The sequence below is a fragment of the Mixophyes fleayi genome, chromosome 5 (genome assembly GCF_038048845.1).
Source record: "Mixophyes fleayi isolate aMixFle1 chromosome 5, aMixFle1.hap1, whole genome shotgun sequence".
Lineage (NCBI taxonomy): Eukaryota > Metazoa > Chordata > Amphibia > Anura > Limnodynastidae > Mixophyes > Mixophyes fleayi.
In genome coordinates, this window is record NC_134406.1 from 102,056,198 (window position 1) to 102,069,109 (window position 12,912).

General features: G+C 34.7%; 1 protein-coding gene across 11 annotated transcripts in view; it reads left to right on the plus strand.

The window, feature by feature from the left end:
* Positions 1 to 12,912, plus strand: part of LRRFIP2 (LRR binding FLII interacting protein 2) — a 57,156-nt gene that overhangs the window by 21,705 nt on the left and 22,539 nt on the right. For 4 of the 11 annotated variants that reach the window (XM_075212616.1, XM_075212615.1, XM_075212617.1 and 1 more), the window contains exons 5-12: positions 2,479 to 2,532; positions 2,622 to 2,666; positions 5,474 to 5,542; positions 6,279 to 6,329; positions 9,197 to 9,238; positions 10,719 to 10,781; positions 11,922 to 11,996; positions 12,638 to 12,685. The exons of 6 other annotated variants lie outside the window; for them this stretch is intronic. In XM_075212616.1, the coding sequence (XP_075068717.1) occupies positions 2,479 to 2,532; positions 2,622 to 2,666; positions 5,474 to 5,542; positions 6,279 to 6,329; positions 9,197 to 9,238; positions 10,719 to 10,781; positions 11,922 to 11,996; positions 12,638 to 12,685 (447 nt within the window). The remainder of the gene's footprint in view (positions 1 to 2,478; positions 2,533 to 2,621; positions 2,667 to 5,473; positions 5,543 to 6,278; positions 6,330 to 9,196; positions 9,239 to 10,718; positions 10,782 to 11,921; positions 11,997 to 12,637; positions 12,686 to 12,912) is intronic. One more of the 11 variants, XM_075212621.1, reaches the window with a different exon arrangement.

Consider the following 12,912-nt stretch of genomic DNA (forward strand, 5'->3'; position numbering starts at 1 on the left):
TTGAATGTGCATCTTCAATTTCACTTACAAAGAACCACTGTGGATTAGGATGTAGAGTTTGTAATGTCAAGTCTGTAACCTTTTTATCTGTAAAAGTTTGTTTTCACAGTGAGCACCTTTTAGCCAATCAATTCCTGTACATGGATAAAAGTCAGTTTCAGAATACAGTTAATTTTGTACATGTCCAAGGCTATGTTTAGCAATGTTCAGCCCCAGAAAATTTTGCCAGCCAGGTGACATTAAGAAGCAGCCGGTTGGCATTAAAAATCAGCTGGGTGAGGGCAGTACTAATACTTTGCAATAATAATTTCTAATAGTAGAAACAATGGCTTATTCTATTATAACAGGACTCTGTTGGGCTCCAATAGCTGGTGGCAAGTAAAAACAGCTGGGTGGAGCACCCGGAAAATAGGTGGAGGGGAGAACACTGCTCAGAAATATTCTAAAGGGAAAGTATATATCATTTTAACTAGGGCTCATTTTTACTATTTCTTTATATAAAATAACATAGGTCATTCCATATAAAGAAATGTATTTCCCTGGTTTTTACCTTTGATAATTGGAATTTGAGCTACCACAATCCTTACTTGGCCATTATCTTCATTGTAAAGGAACACGTGCCTTTAGTGGCTAAAATGTTAGTAGTTTTCGTTTTGGTTTATTACTCTTGTTTCCCATGAATAACTTAACAATGGGTAAGGTTCCCCCTGGCATTCCTACTCTTCGCTAATCCCACAAAAAGTAGAACTGTGAAGTCCACCCAGTTTTGGGATTAAATTCCTCTTTAATTCTTTTATTATCTTAAACTTTCATTTTTCCTGCATACAATAATAACAGCCTAATTACTGAAATATATATACAACAAGCTTACTTTTGAAATGTGCTATTCATTTTATTAGAGAATAGTTGTATTATTTTGTCATATACAAGTAAACTTTAATAGTCTGTTTTATGATGTGCTGGTCTCCGGTTACAGTGAGTTAATACTTCTGTAAAAACAGGTGTTATATTAGACCTGTCATCAGGTTTACTGTGTTTTTATAGATTTATAGTATGGTGCTAAACATATTCAAGGAAATAGAAATGCTTATGAGGCAGTGGTGAGCTGTGATTTAGTGGAGGAGACCTGCCCTAGATAGAGAGCACAGCTTAACTTCAAACATACTGGGCACCTTATATTGTACATGCTCTTCTGGGTAAATGATTGCGCAGAGGGGCATAGCTTCTATATATTTTTGTGCGTATAGTGCACTGATCAGAATATTATAAATAAATCACCTACTCTGGTGACAGGTCAACGTTAATAAGCATCCTTACATAGTTACAGTTGCCAAATATAAAAAGCATGCTTGCTTTTACTAATATGTTAATTTATGGGAATGTTCTTTATGGATATGTAAAGATCTTTATACTATGACAAAACTGATGGTGTTTGCTTATTCAAAAACAGTGTTCAAATATTGGGGTTTTTTTTTGCTTAAATTGTTGCATTGAAAGTTCTCCTTACAGTCACCAGAAAGTGTTCAATGTGTAGATTAAGTTTTTGTGAAACATTTACAGAATGTGTACAGGAGAGATATATCATAAATCACTAGATGATAAATGAACTTTAAGCTGTATGTATGACATATTTCGAAAGTTCAAGTGTGGTAAATACAGATTTCATTCATAAGCTGTTTCATTTTGTGAAGTGGTCTGTCTTGAATTTTAAGATGTGGACAATGCTGTTGTGTTACATTCCTCACATTGTGGTCTTGTGTTTGAGCTAATAAGCTGCACTTAACTTGCATGTTAGAGATATATTTTCTATAGCACACTAATATGAATTGTATAAAGTTGTTGCAACTTGTAGTTAAAAAAAAATAATAAAAAAATAAATATATATATATATATATATATATATATTTGTCCTTCAAAGAATGTATTTAACCATTACCAAATAATTTCAAGGACTATTAATTAATTTCAATCTTAATGGGATTGTAACCTTAAACAATTCTTTGCTTAACTGTGCTTGGTACAGGGGAGTGCTCAATGTAGACATTGATTATGCTATCTTTCTGAAGTTATCGGCTACCTTTTTGCCCAATTCCTGTCATATTTGTAACTCTACAATATGTTTAGATATATGCTCTCCATTTTTAGCCAAAATATTATAGTTTCTGTTAATGGTTGTATGCAGTTTTGTAAAAGAATAATATATTGCACGAGTTTTGGGTTTTATGATAAGCACAGGTATTCGTTTCACCATCACTTTACTAACAGGCATGCTCATCAGATGTTTCAGCTGCTTTTATAAATTATTGAATATTTCATTGCTTAATGTTTGTCAAGCTGTTTTATCACTTTGCTAGTTTAGTACGTTAATAAATTACTAGTAAGCATTCTTGATTGTAGTGCGATCTTGTTTTTCTTTTCTGCCTGTCCATATAGAAATGCTAAATGTTTAACATTTCTATGTACTTTCTTTCATCTCAGGAGGATTCCGATCGGGCCAGGTACTCTCACCGGTCCACTCAGCGTCCTTATCTGGTTTGTTCTTTGCCAATAAACTTTTCTTGCTTTTTAGAATGGTCTTCTTCCACCACTAATTACTTTTCTTTGCAATTTCCTCTTCCAAGGAGTCATCAATTTTGACAACTAGTAGATGTCTTGGTACTAATAGGGTTAGTGTTCTTACTACTTTTGTATTCATATATACAATTTTAACCTAATTTTGTTTTACTGAGGGGGAAAACAGAAAATCAGCAACATAGTATTTAAACCAATATTTATATGACATAATTTTCTTTTCCTTTTTTGTGTGGACACATGATCTTTTTTTATTTCTCTCCCTACTGCAAAATTTACTTATGGTACCCACCTTAATTTTTGTCTGAAAAACTTCAATTTTATCAGCATAAAGATGCATTAATATAGAATAACATTTATACAAAGTCATACTACCTCCAATCATAACTATTATAAATTCATAAAAAAAATAATTGCAAATAGCGGATGAATCTTTAGGACACATTCATTTTCAGAAAACTTGCATCACACTTCAAATCCAGCTAATTATAGGGAAGTAGTACATAATCTCCTTATTTCTCCTGCTCAGACACAATTCTCAATCATATAAAGGAGAGTTTAATTTTAAATGACTCTGCCAACATTGCAAATAACTTTGTTATAATTTGTTGTTTGTGTTATTTAAACCTCCCCCTGGAGATCCATAAGATTATTTGATTTTCAAAGCTGATGTGTAAAGATAGTGGAGCCCATATCTTCAAAGCCTTTGCTTAAACCACAATATCTAATCGTACACCTATGTCTGTACTGCCCAAAATGAATGACCAATGCAATTTTTTGTGATGACATACAGCGTGTAATAGAACATAGTCTAGAGACTGTTTTCATTTTCCTAGACTTAGCAACAGCATCTGACACCGTTATGTTCCATATCCTCCTTAATAAAGCCCAGAATAGCTAAATTGCACCGCAAGCCCTCTATCAGTCTGACATATTAATATGTTGTTGGTACACTCCTCTCACTACACCAAATGTTAAATTTTCGGGATAAGCCCCCTACTATTCTCTTTAGCATTAGACTAGACCAGTGTTGGCTAACCTGTGACACTCCAGGTGTTGTGAAACTACAAGTCCCAGCATGCTTTGCCAATATATAGCAGCTTATTGCTGGAAGGGTATGCTGGGACTTGTAGTTTCACAACACCTGGAGTGTCGCAGGTTAGCCAACACTGGACTAGACAATCACGGGCGATTAGTTGCTTGCCAGAGATCGCCTGTTTTGCAGCAAGCTGTTACCAATCGAGTGATCTACACAGGGTTTTATTTTGTTATTGCAGTGTTGCACATGGACCACTTTTGATCATGCAGTGCTGCAAATATTGTTGCATGAAGTTCCAAGTGGTTAATTGTGTTGGTTGCATATAATTCAAAGAGCGATTAATTCCTCATTTATCTGATTCAGGGCAGCAAATGCTACTTTGATCTATGTAATAAGCTTTCAGAGAGCTTAATCTCATACAATTAATTGTGCAAAATAGCATAAAATACCACTTTTTCCCCTGAGATTAGTCTCATCAGATTTAATTGCAGACACTAAAAATCACTTTTCTAGTTTATGCCTTATAAATGAATGTTGGCAAGACTGCTATTTTACAAATACTGTAATTGTAGGTAACACAATAATTTTGGTGCCTTCCAGCTTTAATACATAAAGACTACTAAGTGGTCAAAAAAATTCACTTCAAGCATGTCTGAAATGTATTTGACATTAATGCAATCCTTACAAAGCTATCCAATCCAAAAATAAATATTAAAATAAAATCTAAATTTGAAATATCTCTACATCTCTGAGAGCCTTTGGCTTGACCCTCATCTCGGGGTTTACACATAAATTCGTTGATATCAAATTGGTCCCCCAAATTAGGTGCACTCTATATAAATAAGTCTGGCTTAACCTAACTACTACAGAATCAAATCCATAAATTCTACTACTAAACTTGATTGTGACTTACACGTGAGCTCCAAGAAAAACAGAACATGCTAAATGTTTTCCTTTTATACAAAACGTATGTATGTATAAATGTTTTGTATAAATGAATCTGGTACTTTGTCCTGCAATATAAATTCATAGAAATTCTCTGAAAATGGAAGTACCTATCATTGCAAGGTGTACCTCTTTTGTTGCTTTTTCACACTCCCTAACTGCTTGGTAAAATGCCATCTATAACCTCCTCTAGTTTTCCAACTAGCCGTCCCAAAATACAACAAGGAAGCTGCTTATATCTTGCTCCAGTGTCTTGGTTCGAAATGATCTCACATTTCTAACCATGTTATCACATGAACTAGTTGTAATTTCTCACCTGAAACGTAGTCATTAGAATTAGGTAATTGTAATAGAACTGAAGATAATATCTGAACTGTACAGCTTATATCTGTAAAACAGAACATATTTATTTCACTATACTCTATTACATCTTTGAGTGCCCAGATGGATTCTCTTAAGTTTTATTTTCATTAACGAACTTAGTATTTTTATAACTTTTTTAGCAAATCATTTAAGAGTATACATTTTAAAGATGTGTAGTCTCCTTTCTTCCTGACAAAATGTCATTAAATTGTAAAACATTAAAGTGGGGAATTGAGAGAATGCTATAGAACGTAATATCCACTCTACTTAACACCCTAAACAAGTACAAAACTGCACTAAATGTTTACTTGTCGCCTTTACCCTTTGTCTCTCCTGATCCCTGCACCATAGCTATAAATCTCAGCCCCCAGTCCTATTTCTCATCCAGAATGAGGATTCCAAACACTTTTTCCCCCTACCTCCATGGACATCTTATCAATTAGATAATATATCTGAAAATGTAGCTTATGTAATTTTTGCTTGTACATTCAAATTTGCTTACTTTTTTTTTAACTGTATGTCATTTTGTATTATTACATTTGTTTTACTCTTAAGAGCTCATCTGTGGATTTGGGTGGCTCACACCAAGGCAGAGAAACTACTTCCAGGAGGAGAGATCGGGTGGTGTGTAACCATGGCTTGCCTTGTGTGATCTATGTACTGTTAACCAGCGTGATAGTGTACATAACCAAAACTTTACATATCTGTCTTTTCTCTAACTGCTTAACACACGAGTTACCATTGTGGTGTTTTAGAGTTTGCAAAGATTTTAAATGTTTTATAGAGGTCTCATGAATTGTTTTTTGTGCTTGAAATTATAAAATCAAATAGAAATTGCAGGTGATAGATATTTTCACCATTGGAATGATAAATAAAATACTCTAGAAAATATATTGATTGTTTTACAAAGGCAGATGCTGAGAAATTCCCCTTAATCGATGAGTAAATTACCATGCAAGGTTTCAGCGACTAATAGAAAGGATTTGAAAACAAGGTGGCTTCTCTCACACTCGTGTGTTATGTATATAAATACCAGGCAATCGTTTGAAAGGGTAGCTAAGTGTACAGTACATGACATGGCGAAAAGCCCACTTTGCATGTGCAGTAATAAACCTTGCACTAAAAATGTAGTACTTGCCATTTGTGACATATGAATAAACCTACATCTTCACGATGGTGAATACAACAAATACACCTTTTAGTTTAAATTCTGTTTTTATTTTAATGAAGCTTTGAGCGAATAAATCCATCAATACAACCTGCCCGCCAGGTAGTTTTTCCTGCATGTAATATTGTAGTTTATGTGCACCATATTTCTTTAACTAAACATTTTTTCAATTCTTTCATCTTTCATTTGCAGTCTGACATATTGAAAGACAAACCTTTGATGTCAAGTAGACATGGATCATCTGTATGTACACACAAAATAGTCTGCATGGCATACATTGTACTTCTTTTAACCTTCAAAAGTATTATGGTGTTTACTGCTTGAACTAAACAATGCAGATATTTCTTGCCAATGATTGTGAATATGTAGCATCAGTTCATGTCTCCCTTTGTGACAGTGCTATTGTGACATATATACCCAACAGAGTCAAATACAAAAACTCAAGGTCAAGTTAAATTGATCAACTCTTGCAAAGGAGAACATGGCTAACTATTTTTTATGAAAAAGTGGTCTTTGTGTAAATCTGTTTACACTGTAAAACAGACTTTATTAATTAAATGATTAATTTACAAATATAGTTGAAGCACTTTTTAGGTTGCTGTGCCTCTCACAATCTACTTAAGGCCCCATGCAATATAATATATTATTATAATATTATCAGTGTTTTTATCACTAACACATTGTATAAACACTGGTCTGAATATGGAAACCATTGTTTCCAATGACCCCATATCTTGTCACGATGTGACCTGAACACTGTCTGCTTCAGTTAATGTGTGATGCACTTTGGCCCTTATTTTGGAGTAAATTTGCTTCTTGAAAAATCCATGTTGCACTGCAGGATGAGGACATTTAGAGATGGGATTGGGGGGTGGCATGTCCTAGTTCAACTCTGAATTACAGTGTAAAATAGAACTGCCTAGTATGTGTTCTACATGCAAAAGCAGGTAGACTTTACAAGGCATGCAAAAAAAAAAAAAAAAAATTGTGCACCCTTTGCATTGCAACATGTTTTGTCCAGGGGGAAATTTGCTCCTTACTTTAAATAAGACCCATTCAGTTGGAATGTCATCTAATAACTTCCCAAATGCACGTGAAACAACTGAATGTCAAAGGCATCTGAACTTGCATTTTTATATGCAAACAAGTTCCCATGGGTACCCACCCTTATAGTAGCAATGCAAACCACCGATTCAAGTGGAGAGATGGTCTTTAGATAACCTTCTATTTACACTAAAATAGTTTTGTTTTGTTTTATTTTATAACTTCCCACACATAAGGATAATCACATGTATGAGTGCAAGTTTTAGTAACTACTAGAGCTCTAGACTTGTTTTATATTATATACTGCAGAAAGAAAATACAAAGTTAAAGTTATTAATAATACTCTCAATATATGAGACTCGGCTATCAGTGAAAAAACTTTCTGATTTCCCCATGGGCGGTAAGATGATCAGCTCCTGAACCTTTTAGATATATAGCTGTGAATATTTCTAGCAATCCTTTGTGTAAAGTCACAGGCACGTTAGGGTTACTGGTCCTACAATGCTGCTACAGTCCACTTCTCATAAGTAACAAGTTGGTGATGTTAGAGACTGCTGCTGTAGGAAAAAAATCATAAATTTTTTCAGAACTTCTAAATAGACATAGCTCATGAGAAATCTTAAGGAGGGGGAGGCAATCCACTCAATTAACACTATAATAGGAGCCTTTTGACTGACTCATGAGGTTGATCATGTGCGGCTTCGTGCCAGTGCTTACTCATATCCATTTGCTTCTGGTGGATGACGGATAGCAGGGTGTGTCCTGTTTTGGGTTTCCTGTTCTCTATCGCAATTTTTACCCAGTTGGAGACTTGTGCCAGTTTTATTGTTCAGTAGGCATAAACAGTTGATATAGTTGTGAAAACTAAAAGAAATATATTTAAGCTTTCCATCAATATTAAATGGTTTGAATCACCTCAGCTGTGCTGTTCTGACATGATTCTTATGTGTGCAAATAAATAATTGCAGTTAAGATACACATTTAAATTTAGCTTTCCAAAACAATAGTCTAATTAGACATGGGATGTTAACACACAAAAATGATCTTAATTAACAACTTTATTTTCCTTTGGACTGTGACTTAAGCCTTACATAAATCCAGAGTGTTTCTGTCTTCATTGTGTTGCCCCAATACTAATTGGATAACTACATGTATAATATTATGTCACCCATTTTCTCTTAATGCCTGCATGGAAAAACCTGCATTAGTGTGGATCTTTCACTTTTCTTCCACCATGTTTTGCATCGCTCTGCCTTGTTCTCAACACTTATCTGCAATTATCTCTCTCTCTTTGCTCCTGAGTGTAACCCTTCAAGTCCAGCAGGGGTGTTAAAAGATTGAGCTCAGTAAACTTTAATAGTCCTATTGCAGCAGTCCTTCTGACAATATAGAGTGCTCTCATTCTAGAATGGACCACTGATGGCTCTAATTCACCAATTGTTAAGCCAGTGTTTTCAGCAGTGGTGTGGTATGCAAACTTCAGGAGTGGTGGGGATGATAATTAGAGGTAAGGAAGGATTTCAACTAAATATTTTAATTGGACTATAACACCTACACAGCTTACTATAATGTAAGTGGAAATTAAGTTGCACTACAAAAACACCTAACTGTAGCCTGTTTTTATTGATGTTCTGCAAATTTGGCAGCTTGATTTAATCTTCAAAGAAATATCAAGTGTGTCTCTTTTTATTTTGTGTGGTTGTATGAATGACATAGCAGAGAAAACAAGAATAAAATGTACCCCTGCTTTGTTTTCTGAACACTCTCCTTTGGGTTGGCTGTTACAAACTGTAAGGATCCATAGCTCTAGGTGGTAAATGAGAGAGAAGTTAGTATGGTGATGGAGCAGAGGGAGCACTACCCTGTATTTACACTGCAGAAGACAAAAAAAATACTGTCTCTTAAAATACAGATACTTCTGCCATAGTGTGAACAGTTAACGATAAAACCTGCATGTAGACAGGTTTGTTTCAAACTAAACCTCATGGCATGCCCTCAGTATCCTTTCATCTTTTCTATTTTCTCTCTTTTAATTATTATTTTTTTCTTTCCAATGTGGATGTCAGTACGACTTGACGAAGGACTCATCCAGGAGAAGTGTACTCTCTGTATGTCATGTTAAAGTGCATGGTGTGACAGTAGCTTAACAAAATCATTTTGCAAAGTTGTTCCTTTTTTTTTTTTCTACTGACGTCTGATTCTGCACTCTAATTTCCCACTAATTACTTCATAGCAGATGTAGTTGTCTTTTAGTGCTGCCAATTTTTTTTTTTTTTTAACCCTTTGCTGGTAAATACGTTTTCCCCGGTGGTTGCTATCTTTTTCTATGTTACCATTACATTACCAGCTATAAAGATGCATAGTTTATAAGAGCTAATTCACTGCGATGCATCACTGTAAATTGTTAATTTTGTTTTATGTTCACACCACTACTTTTGGTGTGTTGCATGTGATTTATGAATAATTGCAACCTCTTCTTAAAGTTGATAGGTATGCTTGTTGCCAGTTCAAGCACTATCCGACAAAATGCAGCAAGCTGCAACTTATTTACTGTTGTGAAGGATAACAACGATAAATCACCAGTGTGACTAGCTTGATTCGAGCTCCCTATGTTACAGAAAATGTAATGTCTTGTTAAGGGTTTGTTACAGTGACAATTGCTAGTGTTGCTTAGCTGTAATGATAACACTGCACACAACAGAAAATTCAGTGTTTGGTTGAATTCATTAAGTTAAACCATAATGGTGAATTCTGATTAACTGGGGCCTCCAATCGAGCATGTCCCCCGATGTCTTCAGTGCTCTTATCGCTTCATTTCTGCCATTTGCCTCTTTAATACAAGCAGCAGTGTTGTCATAGCCCCTCTTCCGGACGTTTACAGAGGTGGGTCATTGACAACACGTTGGCTGTTTACAGAATGGACCATCTCTGCAGGAATCTAGAGAGCATCACTGTATCAGGGGAACCAGTGAATTGGGAGGAATGCCAGGCTTCTAGTAAAAGTATATCACAATTATCATGTTTAACTTATTGAGGTTATCCTTTAAATAGTTTTCTAAACTGTAACATTCCAGAATCACAGCTAACCCCTATATCTTCAGCTAACCCCTATATCTTCACCCAATTCCTCACCCCTTAAGAGATATTTAGGAAGAACAGATGATTGTAATGCCCACTTTCTTCTAAACAAAAACAGATCTTACACTGGAATTTTTCCAGTTTTGAATATATAGGATCGGTTTTGTACTTACATTATTTGCTTTTGATGTGTGTGTATATATGTGTGTGTGTGTATATATATATATATATGTATATATATGTGTGTATATATATATATATATATATATATATATGTATGTATTATATATTTTCTGCACCTCTTCTTTCATATACAACAGAAATTTGTCTAGTTTATTTCCAGAGGAAACAGGCCATTTACACTAGAAGTAATGCACCCGTGTCACGGATTGTTTTCTGAGACTAACACTTTGTCTTAGATTCTATCATTTAGCTTTGGTTATAACAAACACTTCATTATATCACTAAAGAATGTTGTGCTAGAAAAATGTTTATTTTATTTTATTTCAGAATCATACCTACAACTCTTATGGAACCAAGTCTAAATCCTGTAGCTCTAATAAAGATTTCCTGGTTGGTACCAAAATATATTAAATTGGTTACATATGCCAGTAGGATTTAAAATTGTGGTAGTCTTTTAAATAAAAACTGAGAGGATTAATCACTACATAGCTCACTGCATTTGTGTGTAAATACAATTGCCTACTTTTCTTGAGTTTAGTGCCAATAATATCTGCTGGGGCCACTTCAGATTGGGGGTGCAAATATTGTGCTGGTCCCTCCTACCTTGTCTTATTAAATAAATTCTTGTGTCACACATGTATTTTAGGATGCCACCATTTATGAGGAATTAAAGTTTAACATTCTGGAGTAGTGAAGGAAAACCTCTTCTCTGCAACATGAAAGTGCTTCAGAGCGCTTAAGCTGCGAGAAGACTGCTTGCAGTAATATCACAACTGAAATGTTGTCTGTTACATGTAACATACAAGAGCTTCATAGCAAATTTTTGTCTGACACTAGACTGATCTGTGGTACATTATTCCACTATAACACTTAGCAGTAGATGGGGGGAGGATATTTATTGTCATAGTGATTTATTCATGTGCATATTTCCAGCACAGTGGCTCACAGTGGATTCTGCATGAATCTTATTTAATATGTGAATGAAACTGAAAAGCAGATATGATGGGTTTTAGTCACCTATGTGATAACATATTGTGCATTCTAATGATCACATTTGAGAACAGATCACACAGTAAAAGTACTGGAATGAGGGATCTCTAAATAAACCTAATTGAGGTTTTTATAGGATATCTATAGTTTATAATTCATAATAAAGGCATTCAACTTTTTCTGTCATGGGATTAATACTATTAAGGACATATGAGCTGCTTGACTTAATTCCAGAAAAGGGAGACTGTTGGGAGAAACGTTTGGGTTAGTTGAACATGTAAGTCCTGCTGGTTTTAATAATAAGTATTTTTTTTGTTGCATCCTTATGAAGGCCACTGTCAATTGCACTACCAAAATTGCTGAGCCAGACAAGCACCTATAATTATGACAAGATTGCTTTTATGTTTTTATAACCAGTGACGTATCTATATTCTGGCACAGACAATAATTATATACTGTAAAGAAAGTACCTGGGTTCTAGTGAACGAGAAACTATTCCCTGTTTTGTTTTTAATGTTGTATTTTTTTTGCCTTTTACAGAGTGGACTTTATAACGATCAGAGAAACTATAGCAGTCTTAAATATAGCAAACCAACCTCCAGCTACCATCCCCGGGTCTGTTGTTCTGTTTTCTAGCACTACTTGGCAATTAAGTCATGCATGTTGTTAGTGTTAATGTGCTGTACAAGTTGGGGTTAACTTTTGAGTGATCGTGCTGGTATGTCAGAGCAAGCTATTAAATGTAAGAATATACACAGCATGCACTGCTGCCATACAAGGCATGCAGATGTTGAAGTAGGATGTAACTCTTGCAGCCAGCTGACTCTAAACAGGAAATACTTATTGCTTCTCCCTGAAATGGGGCTGATTCATATAACTAAACCTTGCTCATTTATTTCTGGGATAGCATGCAAGAGTTAAAAGTAGCACCTAACGAGCCAATTATTCTCTAACTTTTTTTAATGATTGGTTTTATGTTTTATAAGTTTAAAATTAACAGCGCATTTGCTTTGTGATTGTGTCCTCACTGTAATTTTTTTTTTTTTTACGTTCATGTCAATTATATAGGAAAGCAATACACCACTAACCCTTCACTATAATAACTACATGTATCACTATAAATTATTAATTTAATATACTATGAATCCAAACCAATGCATGGTATGGTATTTTAAAGCACATTTTGCTAAACTAAATGTGACCAAAAGTATGTAAACAGGAATTCATATTTAATTACAATATTTTTCCCCCTATAGTCCTCATCTCTCTACAGCGACCCTTTGGCCACCTCCAGGAGTTACAGGGTTAGTACAGATTAGACAGCTGGTAGACTATAAAGCTATTCCAGGATGGAAACATTTTTGATATATGCACACAGTTATGTAATTGCTTAGTACTTGTCATATGTCAGATACTGTGGTCCTTACTTTTATAATCTTTTCTATGGTAATTTTGAAGTCTTTGAAGCCTTCAGTCTAATTTTGCAATTAATACTGTTCGCAGTGGTTGTACTCTAAAGTTAGAGCAATCA